This window comes from Caloenas nicobarica, chromosome 1, assembly GCF_036013445.1.
Source record: "Caloenas nicobarica isolate bCalNic1 chromosome 1, bCalNic1.hap1, whole genome shotgun sequence".
NCBI classification, from domain to species: domain Eukaryota; kingdom Metazoa; phylum Chordata; class Aves; order Columbiformes; family Columbidae; genus Caloenas; species Caloenas nicobarica.
The window spans coordinates 189,976,252-189,996,203 of NC_088245.1; the positions used below are offsets into that span (position 1 = coordinate 189,976,252).

The following is a 19,952-nucleotide window of genomic DNA, read 5'->3' on the forward strand; positions in this document are numbered from 1 at the left end:
CAACTGGAGTATCAGAGCTGGGTATAGATGGCAGTCTGGTGCTATTAGAGAAACAAACACTACGAACTGTGTTATTATAATGCACTAACTGCCAAAGTCAAGTTGGAGGGCAAAAACCACAAATGATAATAGGCAACAGACAGTCTAGGGTCTAAAATACAAAAATACTTGTTTACTAAATAATTATTAAAACAAAAGGAGGTGGCGCAATTATATTACTCGTCTAGGCACTGCAAATCAAAGTGAAAAATTAGTCCAAGCTTTTTATTTCCAAAGGATCAGCTTTTATAAATTAAAAGAGATAATTAATCAGATCAAGTGTTCTGATGCACTCATGATCTGTAAGTCAGAAGGTACAGAGGAGTTGCAGGTCTGGAACCAGACCAGTCATGGACACAGAAGCAGCATAGGGTAGAGATTCAGTATGAATTGATTCTAAAATAGAAAACTTTATTTCAGACTTTTCTAACTTTAAGACCTAACTTAACCAGACTATAAATATAAAACAAAATCTCTTCCTGAAAGGGCTGGCTGACTGCCTTTAAGAGAATTGAAGCATACCTTTGAAAGATCTCTGAAGTTGCCTGGAAGGGTCAGGTCTAACTCTTCAGATTCATAGTTTGTTAAAACCCATGGAAATACAGGGTATTGGTTCAGGTCATTGTACGTTCGTCCTATTAAGAAAGAAAATGTTTTAAGAATTAGGAAATACTGTTTACTTCTCCAGTTGAAAACCAATCTAGCAGTTACTTTTGTTGCATTACATATTCCCAGTTCCCACCACTTGACAGAATCAGGTATAAATCTTTCAGACAGAAGTAGCCATTTAGATGCACTTGTCTTGAATCAGAAGTCAATATAGAAATCAGCATAATATAAAGAACACAGTATCTTTCAAACTAAAACCCATCATATGCCAATGAACACTTTTCTATTTCCATGAAGCTATTTTCACAGCATGAATGTTGAAATTTAAAGCCACTACACTATCATTTTCCGAGCAACTGTATGCAGTATCATTATCTGGCAAAGATTGTATGAGAGTCCAACAGCAAGGGGCTAAATTTGAGGTTTGCAAATCTAGGTCTGTCCTGCATAGACCATATGAATCCATTATTCCCCATGGCTCTTCTTCACTGAAGAAGTGGTGAAATGTCACTGCAATAGTGGAATCAAAGTGGAGGAATTTGTGTTTGCTTTAACACTATTTTGTAACCACTTTAAAAATTAAAACGCATTTCTTCGCTCCTCAAAGACAGAGCTGACTGTCCCACGCCACTCTCTCCAAACATAGTGAAAGAAACATTGCTACCACCCCAGCAGCTCAAACATGCAAAAAGCATCTGCAGATAAGAGTTTCAAAAGAACAATCTGCAAGTTAAGTGAATTGAAAATTATGAATTCATCACCACGAAAAGTGTGCATGGGAAAGGCTGTTATTTCTGTGTCACCTGGTATTGAGGAGTATCTAGCATTTCAGTGATAAGGCAAATGAAGTTGCTCAGTAAAGAACCATCCACCATATTGATTTACGGAGAGCCACACAAAATGCAACATACGTCTTAAAAAACCAAATCAGGTCATAAATACATGTGTGTGTGTATTTATATAATATAATTAGCAGACTGAAATAACCCAGGTTAACAATTCCCAGTCCTGCGGCAGATTTACAGCCCTGTCTCACTAACTGCTTCCTTCCAGATTCTGGACAGATTCCTGGGGTACAAAACTCAGCACAGGGAAACACAGGCTTCCTTGTTCTGAGTAGCATTTGCAATTCTCCAAAAAAAATCAGCTCTGCTTTAATGAAATGTGAAACTTTCACTGCTCTACAAACACCTTGTTTTTTCAACAGAAGCTGATGAACAAGAAGCATGTTTCTATTTTGTACATAGTTTCACTGAAAACAGGAGAAGCACACATTGTTAACAACTGGGTGTCCTCATTTTTACATTTTGAACAAATACACGCTCACAAGAATATAGAAAAATGATTTAGGTACAAATACAACTTCCTTAAAAAAGCAATACCAGCACTGTGTGCCACACTCAAATAAAGATGGATGGGAACAAAAATGCTTCTTTAATATCAATGATGAATTCATGCCAAACCATTCTTGGATGGAACAAGAATTTACCAAATATTTTAATCAAGAAATACACTAGAATTTATCTGTGTGAGGGAGGGAAAGCAAAGGTACTCTCTGGCAGAATACTAAATGTTTTAGAGTTTCTTGAGGGGGGTTCTGTATGTCTTGAAGTAAGACACTCTGCCTTATTTTCTAAATCTGTCAAATCAGAGTACTATTTTCCTTTTTGGCAAGGAATTAATTACATATGATCAGCAAAGGTTCTCAAGATTGTAAAATTTAAGGTTCTATAAAATATGGCCTTTATAAAACTATACCTTTATACAATAAATGTTTTTCTCACCATTAGAATCCTCAATTAAGTTTACAGAAAAATGTTCAAAAGCTTCAATAAAAGAAAGACATTTGTGCTGTGTAGAAAGCAGACTAAAAGAAATTTGTGATTCAGGAAGAGAATGACCAAAGTGACTATAGTCTATCACAAAGCATAAGCAAAAGTGATAGTTCTTCAGAATCAAAGGTTTTATGGAAAAGAGTTCACAGTAATAAAGACCTTCAATTGAAAACACTTTATAGAAACATTTGGAAAGGTAAGAACATCCTTTTGCAAAATTATGAAGGGTATTTAGAGTTTTCAAAAATTACTTTTTATTTCAAAATTGAGAATTTCCATATTGAGATTGTACTTAATTTGTATATTCACTTCATTCATTTTATTTCAATTTCAGCATTCAGTCAACAAGATTTTGATGTTTTATTCCTATTCCAGATGGGAAAATCAATAAATATGTGACTAGAGCAAGAAAAAAGCAATCTCGAGTCTAGCTGCTGTACACAAGTTCTCCTTTGCTGTGTGGTTTTGATGGGTTACTTATAATATGGACACATGAACAAATTATCATTTGGAATTAGGTCCTCGTCAGGACACTGCATTAACTCTAGTGTGCATTTTTTTAACCCAGAATGAGAAACAATTTGAAGCAGCTTATCTCTCATCTTAGGTAGAGTAAGTTAAAAACAATGCAGTTTTAGTGATTATGTATTTGGTAAATACAACCATAACCTCGTGAAAAAATAAACAAAATATTTAACTCTCTCCTACTTTGATCTTTATAAAACATGTTTTATTTAGGAAGAGATTAACTAAAAAGAATAGCGGATAATTTGTTTAGCAAAAAAGTTAATGATTTATTTTTCTGAATTCAATAATTTTCTTTTTAATATCAACAAATAAAAATGACTCAAGAAGATGAACAATAATTCAAATCGTGAAAGGAGACCAAACCTACACAATGAGATAAGACCACACATCTGTGCTTATCTGAGTGGAGGACAGTGATCTAGGCCTATAATGGGATTACAGATCCCTAATTCTAAACACGCATAAATATTAGTGCTTTAACTTTATTAGGAATGCTTTCTTGATCAGTTCTGGCTTCACAATGACTATTTTCAGAGTAAAGTCAGCAGATGACTATATTTAGCCACCTCATCAATTATCTGGTGTTTCCAGCAAGATTTGGTTCTTTATTTAGCTAAATAAATATAAAACATAAACCTGTACTGCTATTGGTAGTCCACATACCTTGCCAGAAGCTCCAGATTTTCCCCCAAGTAGGCTTACAGAGATTAATATTACAGGCTGAATATTAAATATTGCAGGCCTATGACACTAATCTACTTGAACAATAAAACTGAGGCATAGTAAATGAGATCTCAGAAATACTGGATATGTTTCTTCATTAAAAAAAAAAAAACCACTTTTTAATTAAACCATCCAATTTAATGTTTTTATATGGCACTTTAGTTTTGAAGGTAAAGTGAGCTAGAGACAGCTGACAAAGAAATTATAACTGCAATTCCTTGGTGAAAATGTTAATGACAGCAAAATATTGTTTAATTAGATGATTGCAGCATCTGGATTAACACTCTTTAAGAGCGATGTTCCTGTGCTTGTCTGCTTCTTCACACTTTGCAGACATTTTGTCATCTCTAGGTCATTAGGAAAGAATTTTTAATGATTTTTCTAGAAGCAAGTAGTTCGAGTTACATCTAATTAGATGACAATAATAAGCCCAACACATGCAGTAGCTAAATATATACATAATTAACCAGTGAGGGCTTGTACATCACAGAGTAAAAAAGTGGAAAATGCTAAACAGGCAAAAAAAAAGAAGGAAGGGGAAGAAGTTCATCTGAATTTATTACCTGACTGAAGATGTCATATTTTTTCCACAAACCTTTAAAAATAATCCCTTTCCACTACAAGAAATGACTTCTAAAAAATATGGATATAATTATTCTCCACTTCTTTTAAAAGCCGTGGCAGGTAGGATTAAAAAGAATTAAAATTCCACTAAATACAAATGCAAACACATATTTAATATACTGCAATTTCAGAAAAAATGCATAAATCAGTTAAATACTGAGAAATAGATTTGAAAACTAGACTTCAAGCTAAAATACTGGGCACTGCAACCACATTACAAAATTACTTGTTCCCACTCCTCCTGATTCTTTTTGCTGCGGTGGGGTTATTTTTAAGTACTTTTTTCAATAATTTTGCAACCGAGAATAGTAAAAATTACTTGTTCCCTATATCACCCAGAGGGTTCAGCTGACATACATGCCGATCACAAGCAATATGGCCTTCTCCTCTGTGCCCGAAGAAAGGACAATTAGGATAATTACAGCTGCTTTCAAGCCTTCAAAGCTAAAGGATCCCTGAGAAGGGAATAGGTAGGAGGAGGGGGAAGGTGGCCAGGAAGGCTTATGTCTACACAACCAGGACAAAAACCAGGAGCACAGAGCGTACAACACTGAGACTGATTGATAAGTAGCAGAGTGCAGTGTTTACCTTTGGGAGAAAAACCCAGAGCCATAAACACGATGAAATATGCCTGAGTCAGAAATGAGGGCAAGAAAGAGGTGAAGACCTTGGAAACAGAAGAGGGAGGTGAGAAAATAGTTGGCTAGAGGGCCAGAGAAACAGGTTGAAACAAGACATCAGAGAGTTTTGAAAATGGAGAGCGATTTTGAATTGAAATTGCAATAAGTCAACAGGCCAGCGCAAGTGATGGTAACCATATATCCTTGGAAAAGAAATTATCTCAAAAGAGAGAACTACAATAGCTGAAGTAGACAGTTATTAAGTCCTGAGTAAAGATCATAACAGAAACAGTTGAACTAAAAATGAAGCCAGGCAATGTCTCAGAGGTGGTAACAGGGTGATATAAAGATTTTTTTAAAAGAGTCATAGAAAGATGGATTTTTTCCAAGGGGACACTTCTGTACTTCAAACATTGATTAAGAACTTACAGAATAGCCAGGGGCCATGCTTGTCAGGACAGACATATTGGCAAGCCAGGGAGAGATTTAAGGACAGGTTCGTATATTTGTTTCAGTGGTTCTGTTCTACAGAGACCAGCCAGTCTGTGTAATTAACAGCATTAACAAGCAAGCAAAGGACTTCTTGTGGGAAAGGAACCAGTGGCATGTCACAAATGAAAGAAATGACTTGGTGTCAGAAGCCTCACTTCCAAACATCTCTCTTCCAAGGCTGCTGATTCTTGAATAATTTCAGAACAGGATCACAAGAAGACGTGAGTGATTTCTTGCTGTTTTGTAAAGGGCTAGACACTAATCAAGCACCATTGTAAGAAGAAAGGAAGCTACAAAGAACTAGCAAAAAGTCCACTTCGTTAGTGGACCTCTATTTATTTGGAGAAGAATAAAAAACAACAAAGGGATCTATGTATCACTTACTTACCAGCAGATAAACCACATTTCTTAAGTGCCAAACCTCCACGTTTCTTAAGTGACTAAGCTACAATTCAGATATGCTGAAGAAGCCAATAGGAGCTAAATGGCAACATGAATTAAAAAAAAAATATGCACTTATTTCTTAATGGTTAAAAACAATGATATTGTTAGAAAATATGCTGGTGCTTGAACAAGCAGTTACAGCCTAAAACTAGGTCATCGCTGCCTACACAAACAGTTACTGGTAAAGAAGTTGTATCTCTGAGGAAATATTTCTTATGGGTTCTCATTACAAAGAGTATAATTAAAAATATATTTGGAAATTGGATTTCCAAAGAAGGCAAAGGAGGTCATGAGTATATCCAATACTCTGTGTACAAAATAGAAAATCCTGTATTTTCTTCTGAATGCTGGGGGTTCTGTCTAGAGTGCATACAAGAATTTGCTTGTATTTAACACAGATGTATCTGGCCTGTTATCAGTTCGGTGTTATCAAAACAAAGGCAACATGTAGCAGACGTACTGTGCTTCCAGTACTGTATTTCTGGTAGAGGTATTACTTTTTTTTTAGTGCTTCATCAGAAAACACGTAGTTGTTACAAACGAAATATTTTGGAGAAATGCCTTTCAGCAGAAGACTTACAGACATAAAGGCACAGCTGTAAAAGCAGTGGTGTCATTCGGGCTGCCTCAGAGTTCTCCACCCCGCAGTTTCCCAGATCTCTGTCCCTGGTAGTTCAGTGCCATGCTATGGTGGGGCCAGAAAGGAGCTTGCGGATGTGAAATCTTCTAGGCTTCTAATACATATATTTATGTATTTAAATCTTTATGTACTGCCATCGGACTTGGAGCTCACGTGCGCTCCATTGCGGGTGTGTTTCTGGCTTGCCAGGAACCTTAGAATGAGTTTCTTTGCAATACCCCCAAGTTCTTAATGAGTTTTTGAAGTCAGTCCTAGCTGAAGTGCAGATTTCATTAGAACTATAAAACCAGGTTGATCTTCCAAAAAATAGCTTTGAGGGACTTTTGTTTCTGTCAAGAAGTTGGAAAATTTTAGGGTTTGTTCCAAACTGGAATAAAAAGGTTATTGTCATGTGTAGAATTGGCTGTTGGGTTAGAGTCAGTTTTAATTCTCCTATGCTCTTTTCAGAAAATGTTTTGTGTATATGTACCATTGGCAGGGAGTTCAGCTATTGAGGGTAAATTTTATTTTAATTTTCAAAAAAAACATCACCAGTTTCCATGACTCTGCATCAGTAAGCACAGACTTTATAATGACATCAGCGACTTAAATCTATTTATCTATGTTCACAGAGACTATGAATCTTCAAAATCTCAAAAAAATTAAGAAACAGAAATAGAAATCACATAATATAGCAATGCAATCATGCTTTCTTGCAAGCTCTTTGCATTGAAGATCATTTACAGCAGGACCCTTTATTTCACTAATCCTGCTGGAACATTATCAGATGTGACAGCACTCTTGCTGATTGGGAAAGAACCCAAGAATCTCAGCTGCTTTTAGATATCCCTCCAAAAACTCTTATGAGATCATATAGTGATACTTTCTTTCCAGCCTAACATGATGACTGTTACCCTTCTCGGAAAATGAAAAAACAGAAAATACATAGATTGGTAAGGACCAATTAGCAGAAGTCAAGTAATGCAGATGGTTTTGAAATAAAAATCAGAGTAAGGGACATTCTTTGTGACAAGGAAAAGGTCTTCGAATATTACTCAACACTTTGCTCACATCTTAGCAGAAGAGTATGCCTGGGTATTCATTTTTATTTGACCAATACTGGTCACTTCTAAAACTTTTAAAAATCAGAATATTGGCTCTCCTTCAAAAAACATATATTTGTTGATCCATGTGACCTCAAAGCATCATTAAAAAGAATGACTTTACAAAATAAGCCAGTCAATACAAGACGGAGACAAAGAATTAGGCTGAATTTCTCCTAGAGACTCCAATTTACCTCTCTCTCTTATGGGGAATCAGGTCTTTACCTACATTTGAATTTGAATTTGATCATGCATTGTTGAAAGACTTCATAAGATAGCAGGTAATGCTGTGAAAATGAGCAAGTGAGCTTATACAATTAACAACAATGAGATTACATGAACAAATGAGATTTACCAGTAAGACTGATACCAAAAGATCTCCCAGAAATTAAGTGCTTTGAGTCAGAGAGAGATACTGCTAAGGTACTGACCAAGCTGCTGTAAGCTTTTCCAAATACAATACAAGCTCACAGATACAGAAAAAAATAAATAAAATAAATAAATAAATAAATAAATAAATAAAGCTGTAATCCTCCAAACCTTGGGCACAGAAGGTGGTATCTGGAATGCAAATATCAGGCCATCCTGTTGTAAGGCAGGTGAATGACACTAGATGACACTAAGAGAAACTTGCCTCATGTGACCACCCATGTGTTTGGCTATAAAGGCTGCCTAGCAGCACTAATATCAAACAACAGGTCAAAAAATGTTTTTCCTGAGACCTCTGAGATACTCTGAAGGAACTCCTTCAGGCTGAAGCTTGTTTACTGATGGACACTTTAGTGTGTCACTGCAATTCCTAATTGAGTTCAGACATAATGATGTCTTTCAGGTTTGGATGCTTTGGTGATGTACCTAAAAATAAGTGACCTTGGAGTTTTAAATTGATTAAAAATTGAAAGTAATCTATCAAAAACTGGCTCCGCTCTTGTCTAGTCTCATTTAAAGAGTTTAGACACACTGCTTGCAGAAGAAATTAATACATAAAAAGGAAACTACAAGTGAAGGACAGTTCAGTCGATAATGTATTGGACAAGGACTGAGTGGACCTAGGCTAACTTCCTAGCTCTCCAGTAAACCTTTCCAAGTTCAGGTGAGGCAGTCAGGGAGCCTGCGAGGCTCTGCTTGCATTTCTTCATCACCAGAAGGGCAGCGGATGTGCGAGAGCAGCGCAGCGGCTGGAAGCCGGCCAGTGTCCAGAGCAGGGTAGCTGCATTCTCGTGGCGCAGCGCCAGAGGCAATAAACGCTCAGCAGGGCTCCTTCCTTTGGCAGAGATCTGCGGGACTGCGGCTATAATGCTTGGGAACCGAGCTGGTGAGCCTGCATGGGACTGCACCATATGGGCTTTCCAGCCTAGGTCTCCAGTAGCTTCAGGAACTCTGCTTTGTGCTCCACTGCACAAGGTAAACATGCCCTCAGATTTCCAGCTGTTCAGTGGTAGCGCTTCTGTATCACACTGGGATAATTTGATGACACATTTATTAATGTCCGTAAGACTGGATGCAGGGAAGATGACTACCATATAGGCACAGAGGCAAAAACCTAAAGGTTCAAAGTGAGTTTGACAGCTCCTGATTTCTGCCACTGGCCTACTGGGAAGAACGCAGTGACTGTCCTCAGACTGGTCAGCATTAGTGGGTGCTAGCTTTGGGTTTCATACTTACACTTGTCCTTTGTCTGGCCTGAGGATAACCCCAAGCATAAAAGTCGGGATGAAGTAACAATGAGAGTTGTAACACTGGAGTACCAAGTGATGCCTGGTGGAATTTAATTTGGGTTTCAAATTAAAGCTCACTGGAGTGAAATGTCTGAGAAAGGCTCTCCACAGGCAGGTTCATAAGCAGCATGTGTGCTACAGGCAGGAATCGTAATAGTAGACAACCTCCTGGAAATCTGCGTACGTACTGTAGAAAACTGCTGGTTTTTACATTTAAAATTACCAGAGGAGTTAACACATAAAAAAGGAAAAGGTGAAAGGAATAATGCCATCGTGAATGTTTAATTAACGTCATTTGCCAGAAAAGCTCTTCTTTTGTCAATAATGAATGGATGTCTATGGCAGTTATTTCTCATTTTAAATACCTAATCTGATATTATATTTCAGCTCAAAGAACTAAACGAGAAAAGATGCTGTAATCTAATCATACCACAATCCAGGTGACATCTGTACTAGGCAGAATACTGTTGTTATTCTGCTGTCTAGTTGCTGTTGCTGAGAATGATGAAGTAGCGAAATTACATTTTCCCATTATTATTTCCAGACACTCTCTGGCAATGGTTTGTTGACTCTAATAAAGCTTCAGACAAAGCTGTCAGCAGAGGAAATGGCAGGAGGGGAGCAAGTAACAGCCTCCACAACAATACATGAATCTAAAGTCTCAGTGATAGGTTGTGTGTTTTCTGATAAAATTTAATATGTGTGTGTTTCAGAATCTATCACAGAGCTGCAGTTGAATTCTAGAGGGATAAATGTATTCTATCAAGTCACGGTGCTTAAGACTTTGACAAACATAAACATATTATGAAGGATTAAAGAGTCAGAAGCCTTACCTGCTATAGTGTTGAGGAACATCAAGTATTCAAAGTTAGATATCTCCCGTCTCTGCCAGCGCTGAGTCATGTTGGAGGATTTATAAAGCTGTCGGGGAGTGGCCAGAGAGATTCTCCTAGGAAATACATTTAAAGAATGATTTTTTAAGAGCCTCATTAAATGTTAAGATGTAGGGCAATGTTATTACTGTGATTAATTTCAGATTCTCTCAAAGGCTTTTTTATTTTCTTTAATGAAGTCAAGAAGACACTATTACCCTTATTTGAGAAATTACTAAAATTAAGACCCATATTTTATTTTACCAGTACTACAGCACTGTAATAATTCAGAATAATATATTTTATGGTTTATTTTATTCTGAATCTGGTTAAAAGACTAGAAGTAAAGGAAACTGCAGACCTCCTGGTGCCTGGCTTGTCCAGCAGGAATAAAAGAGGAATACCATTTCCCTGTTTCAAAAGGATATATTGAGATAAGTTCATTAAGGTGAGTGATAGATTGAAGTGCCATATATTTCCGGCACGTAGGTTGAAGATATTTATTCCGCAATTTGTGCACCTCCTCCATTGTCAGCTACCCATTTTCCTTCCCTGTATCCCAGTAAGCCTTGAGATTTCTATTTTTAGCCTAGTTTCCAAAAAAAAAAAAAAAAAGGTTTATTCAGTTATCTGCTCACAGGTCCATCTGCCTGTCTCTCCATAATAACTTCTGAACTGCATTTCATTCAAATCTGGAAGAGGAGTAGAAGCTTCTAAGATACTGAATTTCTACACATTTCCTAAAACTTGCATGACTGGATAAGGGAGAAAGAACCAAACTACCGTGCCAAGGAAGAGAAAAGCAGAAAACTTCAGCTCTTCTATATTCAATTTGACAACACTGCAATAAGCTAATACCATGCACCAAGTTCTAAATTACCCATAGTACATACTGCCCCGGTTGATAAAATATAGGAGACTAGATTCAGTCTAGAGTAATGCATTAAAGGAAAAAGATCTGCAACACCCAATGCTGCAGCTTTCAGTTGCACACTAAACACACTGTACTATTTCTAGACTCTGAATGCTGAGTCTTTTCTTAAAATGAAGTCCTATACAAGGTATCAAACTGGGCAGTGATTACAAAAACGTAGATCATCTACTTCTATAGATACAGGTACAAACTTGTACACATTCACTAGACCCTATTTCCACAGAAAGGATGAGTACTGGTATGTGACTGGAGTGTACACTTGTCATAATTATATGTCTGAATTGTCAATGTGTAGGTTGTCAATGTCTGCTATACTTAGACTTACAAATTGGGCATACAAGAATGACCATGCCAGTGCAGGTACACTTTCTTTTTTTTTTTTTTTTCAATCTCTGTATTTAACCAAAATAGCAACAATGCCTTGTCAGCTTGGGTAGCTTATTTTATAGTAGACACTAGGATGCCAATGGTGGATACACTTTACTAGCACACAGGAGACAGTACAAAAAATGCTAAGTTGTTTCTATTATGCTTCTTCTGAACAATTTATCTAAAGAATTATCTGGATGTAATCATACTTTATATTGTATTTTATAGGACAACAGTTACTTTTACACTGGAACTCTCAAAGATGTATTGTTCCCAGTAAACTATGACTAATGCTACGCACAAATTAATAAATGCAGAAAATAAAAATATAAAGAGATCATTAAATCTACAAAGCATTCTTGTCACAGACTTTCTGTTCCTCCCATGACAAAACAACATTTATGCATCAGTACAGCTTAGTAGCTGCTTTTAGACATTACCCACAATCTCCCAGCGAGTCTCAAAAATCTGTGAACTGTCAAGTGCTGGACTTTGCATTTGGATGCCTGCTTTGAGTGAATGTTACACAAAATAAAAATATACTAAAAAATCTCCTCATTTACTCTATATCTAGGGTGTTTGAAAGATTCACAGTCATTTCAACACAGACTGGAAAAAATTATGCACAATAAATTGGTTCCACACCTGCTTGTTTCAGTTAACATAGGAAGACCCACTGTTTTGTGTTTTGCTAAATCCACCCAACTTTGATCACACCATTTCTCTCTTTCGATATGCCATCACCAATATGAAGGCGCACAAATGAATGTGCTTCCTTTGCTTCTAGAGAACTGTGAAATATCTACTCAAAATGGAAATTGCAGAAGACCCTCTGATGTATGAAGGGATGATCCAATTTTTCAAGTTTTATATCCTTTAAATACGTTTAGAAAACACTTCATGGCATTTTGTTGAGGGAAGGGATGTCATATATCCGGTACGTGGAACATGACCCACCCCCTTTCACAATCACTTTTAATTTAGTTAGCTACAATCCAGTCTCATACAAAGAATCTTTAATTATCTTGTGAAAATTGTAGCACCTGCATGACGTTTTGTATTATGTTGCTCCTGTTCAGAAAAAAAATTTAAAAAAAAAAAATTAAAAAAGGCTTGGGAAAGTCACTGGCTTCTGACAAGAGACTCATCAGTATTCACTTTTGATCAAAGCTCTAAAAGGAGTTTTATGCTTTGTGACATCAAATCTTAGTTTTCCTATCCTTGTCTTTTCCCAAAATCCAACCTCTGCAATCAGCTGTACTGAGATCTGCAAATCCATCACCAGGCTACTGATGTGGAATAAGTGGCAGCATTGAGATGATGTCAAAATAGTTACCATACCAGCCAAAATGCATGTTTTATTTCAGAAAAAAAATATTTGTATTTCCCATCTTTCTTAACTGGAGCTCTAACAAACTAATAGCACACAGAATTTCAGTAGAAGGTGCTAGCACATGGTTAATGGTGGAGTAAGATACTGTAACTGTATCTTTTCCCAGTTCTTTGATCTCTGCTTACAAAATGGTCAACTCACAGTTGGTTTCTAAGCTGTGATGTTACCCTCAATAAAAACTCATCATTAAATTACACCTGAGGTGTCAGAACCCTAAAAAGCAGTCTGCTGATAGTGCTGTAAAAATGCGGATATTACTCTACCTATATAGAATCATATGGAGCTGCAGAAATAAGTTAAATAAAAGGCACAGTGCTGTCTGCCCAATTGTATCATATGTCAAGGCCATAAGAAAACTACAATCAATGCAACGTGTTTCAGGAACAGTGAAAATGCATTTATCAAAGACAGATGAATTTGATTACCAAATCAGACTGAACTCTTCAACATGTGACTAATTTTAAGGATGTCATTACTTCTTTGTAACATTAAGCACAGGCTCAAATGCTTTGTTGAATCAGGGCATTAGACAGGCTGTCAGGAAAGGTAGCAAAGAAGCAAACTGGAGACTTGCTCAGAACAGCAGGTCTCTAAGACTCTAGGGAAGAGATACCAGTTCACCTGCTTCTAATCCTTTGTGCCATTAGAAGATCATCAATACTGCTTTTTCTTTGTTTCCTTCCATCTTTGTTAATCACAGGATTTCTCCATGAAAACAGAAATGCACTTAAAGTCCACGTATTGCATTAAAAATAATTTATTCCTTCAGAATGTCTCCATCATGAACACAAATCTTTATGTTAATTTAACTACCTTTAGATGACATTTTTATCAGACTAGTATCAGAGAGGAAATATTACTTAGAAAAATAAAACTAAAGAACTTAAGCAAAACAACCAGAAAAATCTGCTTTTGTTTAAAAAATGTCAAGTACAGCTTAATCTGGAAAATTGGTCATAAAAAGGCTAACATTTTACTCAGCATAGCAGCTCCTTTTGGTTGATCAGTGTAATGTTTCCTTATGTTAGTTATATAACTAAGCTTAATTCCAAAAATTAGCATTCCAGAGCTAACATATTCATAGGAAGGGAAACTATATTCTAACATCAACAAAAGAATAACTAGAGAGCAGTTATAGAGCCAGATTTTCCCTCAGTTACTCCACTGCAATTCTACTGGAGACAATAAGGAAAAACCATGATTACAGGGTCTTTATTGTGCATAAATCATACCATGATTACACAAAAATAAGGAAGAAAAACAACTTCACTACCATATGCCAGATTTATTCTGAAGGTTAACAAGCCCATTTTTGATTCAAATTGAACTCTAATCAAAAAGGTATGGAAATAACTGCATACGCTATTGAAGCAGAAACTTTTCTGAATAATTATATATCAACAAACTTTTCAGACAATTATTCACTGAATAATGCACAAAGGATATGAATTTCAACACTAAAAAATGTCACTGTAGATTTGAAATTCTGATTGAGAAATTTGCATTTTGTTTGTTCTAGAACATGTGGCTATTTTTATTTCAGAAAAGAATACTATTACTTTCCATTTAGAGACAACAGTTCTTTTAATTTAAGTATTTGGAAGAGCAATGCAAATATTAACAAGATGCACCTTCCAAAGAAATGCCCCAGCTTCCCCTTGATCTCAGTGAAAACTTGAGAACTTTGGCAGTTTGCCCAAGAACTTCAGCACATTAAGGAAATCAAGCCTTAGGCATCATGAGACTCTTGAGCTCATGAGAAGGAATGATGTTCAGCTGGGAACAAAATAGTTCTCCAGTCCTACAAATGCTTTGACACTTCAGAGAATTTCCACATTCTGCACTGGGATAAAACAAGGACAATATGAAGTTTTAGTTTGTAGGAAATGATTTAAAGAAAGACAAAACCATATCCCAGACATTACACTGATGATCAAGTCATTAGTTTTTTGCCAAGTCAACCCAAACTGAGATCTGAATCCAAAGCACCATATTTTGCGCATTTCCTGCTCTTTCCTCACTCCCTTATATTTATCTATTCTTTTTTCATTTTGACTGGAAATTAACACTGAACCTAAACATTTTTCACAAAACTTCCGCTGATACGATCTCAAAAACAATTTTAGGTCTGAACAGACATTTCTAAACAAACAACAACAACAAAAATTGGAGGCACGAATTTCCCCCCCAACTCAGAGTACACAGGAAGATCATCTTACTCTTCACTGAAAGATTAATACTTTTATAGTATAGGATCTGACAATTCCCAGCCTTATTTCTGACCATAGGCTGTTTTGATATGGATGAGATAATAAAAACTGTACTCGTCCGTAGCATGTGAAAATCTCTAAAAATGAACCTTAGTTGGTCTCTTCCAAAATATATATCCTCTTTAATTTTGGAAACAGAAGAAAAATAATACATTATACTAACGTATGGAAGAAATTTGGAAATAGCAAAACAGCCACTATACTGCTGAGCAATGAAGTAAACCCCCCTCCACATTCATATAAAAAGCAAGTGGGAAAATATATCCAAAAAACAGTTTTTCATTCAGCAAACACAAAACCTAGTCAAATTTAGTTCCATGTCCTGAATAATAGCAAGGATGAACATTTGTCTATATGTTTATAAAACCTGACTGAAAACCAGACTTTGAAGAGAAAAGGTGTAAGTTTTTTTTTCCTAGAAGGTGTTTATTTCCTGTAATGATTAAAAACAACAACAAAAAAAATCTAATTTACAATACCATATAGGAAGTAAAGGGTATTGTTTCTCAAACTAACCTTAAGAAAGAGTTTTATGACAGGAATAATGTTTTAGTATTGACATGTTTAAAAACATCATTTGTATAATATAATAAACACAAAATATAGAAACTATTTTAATTAAATTACCTGGCTTGTGGCAAACCATAGCTGGTTCCTACTCCAACACGTGGTAAGCTGTAGACAACTTTTTTCACCGTTGCTTGGTCAGGAAAATTAAACATAACAGAAGCTAAATGAAGAAGAGAGAATATGGACTAGTAAACCATCTGCATAAGCCTGTTTCTCCACCTGCATATATTTTTAAAATATTCTTTGGTTTTTGTTTGGGAAGAGAGTCAGTTACACTCTAATCCTCCTGGGGATTCAAGTTAAAACAGCAATTGTGTTCTACTCTGGCATATTTCATACCTATGCATAATTCGTTGGTTAATGTTTTGGCACTAACTTTCTGCAGAAGACCTGAGTGCAGCATATGTTGGAGGAGCCTCAGCTTACCATTAACTCAGATAACTTCTTATCAGGCTGGGAAGCTGTTCAGCAGTTGGCATGGCATTTGGTCTTCTAACTGGTACATTAAAGCACACAGGACCAGAAACTGTTAATTCCCTCTCCAATTGGAATCGGAGCTTCTCAGGGCAAAAGCCTACTGACACATCTCACCAGACACTCAACTCTGAGTCAGAGTAGCATATACAGAAAACTGAGTGGATCCATGTATCGATCTGGTCCTTTTTACTTTAACTCAGTTTATAATTAGAAAAGGAAATTTCCTTTAAGACATTTCACTAAAATACTTACAGAAAATGGAGGGGTGAGATCATAGAAAAAGTACATTTCTTATCAATCATTTGAAGAATTTACCAATTGCAACGATCTTTTTCCATAAACAAATCTCACTGTTGCACAGAAAGCAGTGAGATTGACTTATGTGATTGATTTTAATATGAAATGCAATGAATATATGCAAGAGTAATCATTATTGAACACAGACATAAGCATTTTATCAAAGGAAGCACAGAGTTTAAATTCTAAGATTAATAAATAACACACAAAATAATTACTAGCACACTTTTATGCAACAAAACAAACAAATACATACTTCTGTTTGCCATAAACACTTCCAAAGCTGTGTTCTGGAGAAGATAACGTCTTGAAAAAACAGCCCGAATCTCACTGAACATCCATTTTCCATGAAGGCCTTCTGTATAGGCAAGGACCTTTAAAGAAAGTCAAGGTGACAGGTATTGGCAGGAGTTTTCATTAAAATATTGCATAAGAACACAGTGAATTTTGCCCATCAATGATGTACAGTTAAGTTAATCACATCTCTTTAACACTTAAAAACTGTGAGTTAAAAGATGAACTTAAATGTTTCTAAAAAGCACAATGAAGAATATCAGTAAGTTCAATAACCTGATACTCCTAAGATCCATTTCTCATGAGTCACCTCAACTTGTTTTCCTTAAAAAAACCCCACAAACTCTGCAAACAAGCACAAGGTGATGGACACAGTTGCAATTATGCTTAACTGTATTTTCTTCCAACAGTGTGCATGACACGGTTGTCAGTTATGCATCAGATAACAGATGTACTTCTGAGGCTATCTCGTGCAAAGTACAACCAAAATAAAGTAACTTGCTATTCACATCCATTTCAGGGTTATAATTCCACTAATAAATACAGAAATTAGCTACAACAATATGTCGACAGGATAATTTTTCTAAAGTTAAGTACATTTAATGTCCCTAACCATGAACAAAATTTAAAAATTTGTATTTTAGCATTTCAAAATTAATGTGAAAATATTTTTAAATAAAATAGGTAAAAAATAGCATTACTTTTCCAACTTGGCAGTTTCTCAATTGAAGGTATTGGTCTAAGACTAGATATTAATACTTAAATAATCTTTTTCACTCCTTCTTCACTGTTCTGGATATACAGGAAAGCAGACAAAAAAGACACAATTTAATTAGGTATCAGCTTTATTAACTTCTCTCATCTGTGAATCATCATTACAGCACTATCATGTGATGTAGAACAACCCTTTCCCAATTCACTTCACCAGCTAGAAGGCTGCCTTCAGCCCATCACCTCTGCTGAGATGGGCTCTGCCCATAGCTGGGACTCCGGCACTTCATCCTACGAGGAGTCAGTGGTTTGGGATGGAGACCATCCCCTCACTACACCCAAGTGCATTTCCCAGGCCCTGTAGACTCTGCCTTCCCTTAGGCTGCAGTTACTGAGAGAGCTGCAGTACCCGTGAAATAAAGAAACACAAGGAACAGCTTCACTAAAGGGAAATGCAAAAATGCAAAACAAAGTTTTCAGACCGGAGAGACTCAATTTCTCTGTTCTCCATTAGGTACACAGACACCACTGGTATAGCAGCTTGCAGTGCTTTGCTCACTCAGTTGAGGTCTTTGCTTTCTGTAACCATGACCTCCCCCAACTTCTGAACAGGGAAATGTTAGGGAGACCATATGTTGCTGCTGTCAACGATCCTTCATGCTTGAGGTAATGGAAATTGTATTCCTTCAGTTTTTTCATTGATGTGGCTTCAAGTTAGTAACATGTCTTCACGTATGAAAATGCTAATTTGAGTTTAACACTTTGTGTTAAAAGAGCTCTATGGTTTTCTGTTAATTTGTTCTCCAAAACTTATTCCTCATAACCATGATGCGTCTATTTTAGAGATGACAGTAACAACAGCAACAAAATGTGCTTCAGCACACTGAAGAGCACTGAAATGTTAGTTCTGGCCTTGATGGAAACCGAAGAGAGGAACACAGTGAGCCCCCTGTGCTGTCTACATGGGAAGAAGTTGCAGATGAGACTTACGGCAACACTGTGGCTGGTGGTACTGTTCAGTTCACCTCAGCTCTCCACACTAACCGAGCACAGCCTTGGAGAAGGAAAGGGGCTTGATTTCTTTGGAGGTCTCCCAGACACACACAGGAGACTATATGCTCCCTCCATTCAGTCATAGGGCAGCTGTGGAATTACTACCTCATATGCTAAATTATTGCAATGGTAAATTAACCTTTGTGTTAAAAATCTGCACTTCATTTTTACTTCGAACTCTGTGGACTCCAGCTTCCAGCTACTAGATCTCATGACACCTTTGTCTGTGAGATTAGAGAGTCTTCTAGTATCAGATAACCTTTCCTTGTGTCAGTAATTACAGACTGTGATCCAGTTACTGCTTAGCTTTCTCCTTGGTAAGCTAAATAAACAAAATCTTCCTTCAGTCTTTCATTGAGACCAGATGCTAGGATACAGCTGGTATCGTGTATGTGAAATTCAATTGGTTAAGAACAAAGACTGTGAAGATTCCAGCACCTCCTTCTTTGAATGTATGCTGCTGCTATCTGATACATAATTTTGTAAATACACAGGTTCTTAAGATATAGAGAGGAAACAGGGAGGAAAACATTCATGTTTGAAAAGCTAAAAGATGAGAACAGGCTCCCAGAGAGAGGAGTTTGAAACCTATATAGCTGTAACCAGATCTACAGCAATCAGCAGATTTGCCAAAGAATTAGTTCCTCGACAAAACACCATTCTTCAGGAAATCACTTTTTGTTTCAGAAATGTTTCTACTGTTTTCTTCTGAAGAAAAACGTTTAATACCGACTACGTCCCGTGTATTAACATTCTAGATGATTCACAGTAATACATTTATGTCTCGAAATGTACCACAGCTTAGTTAATAGATCAACACTAAAAGCACATTCTATACTGACCATAGACTGGTTGCCTTTTTCTTCCTCCTCTTCTTACTCAGCATAAAATAATCATAACTTCATAGAGGTATATTCACCCTACTATGAAATGAATGACTTATGATGGCACTCCAGCAAACCAGTAGAAAGGGTAGGAAATAAGAGGAAAGGAAGGAGTCTATAATTCAATTACCATCCACAATTACACTCTTCTTAACTGTCTATTAGTCCTACAAATATCAGATTATCGTGTTGCTATCAAATCATCTCAATTATTTCAGTATTTCTTTTGTATTGTTTTCCTGTCCAAGTTATACTACCCATTTTTGTCATCCTACATAACATCCATCTAGCACTACTTCCAAGCGATGCACTAAATCTTCTGTTGTAAGGAATCTACCGTTATTAGGTATCTACAATTTACAGCAGAAATCACTGACATTGTTGCAAGATTCTTTCTTGTTGCTATAAGAGCCAAAATAATTTCTTTTTTTCTGAATTTGAATATTTTAAAAGGTTTATACATTTTTTTTTTTT

At 36.3% G+C, this 19,952-nt stretch overlaps 1 protein-coding gene across 7 annotated transcripts in view; it reads right to left on the reverse strand.

The window, feature by feature from the left end:
• The window catches only part of NBEA (neurobeachin), a 490,542-nt gene that overhangs the window by 86,281 nt on the left and 384,309 nt on the right, over positions 1–19,952 (reverse strand). For all 7 annotated transcript variants that reach the window (XM_065627071.1, XM_065627076.1, XM_065627075.1 and 4 more), the window contains 4 exons: positions 16,793–16,910; positions 15,820–15,922; positions 10,188–10,303; positions 562–674 (listed from right to left, as the gene is read on the reverse strand). In XM_065627071.1, coding sequence (XP_065483143.1) covers positions 562–674; positions 10,188–10,303; positions 15,820–15,922; positions 16,793–16,910 — 450 coding nt within the window. The remainder of the gene's footprint in view (positions 1–561; positions 675–10,187; positions 10,304–15,819; positions 15,923–16,792; positions 16,911–19,952) is intronic.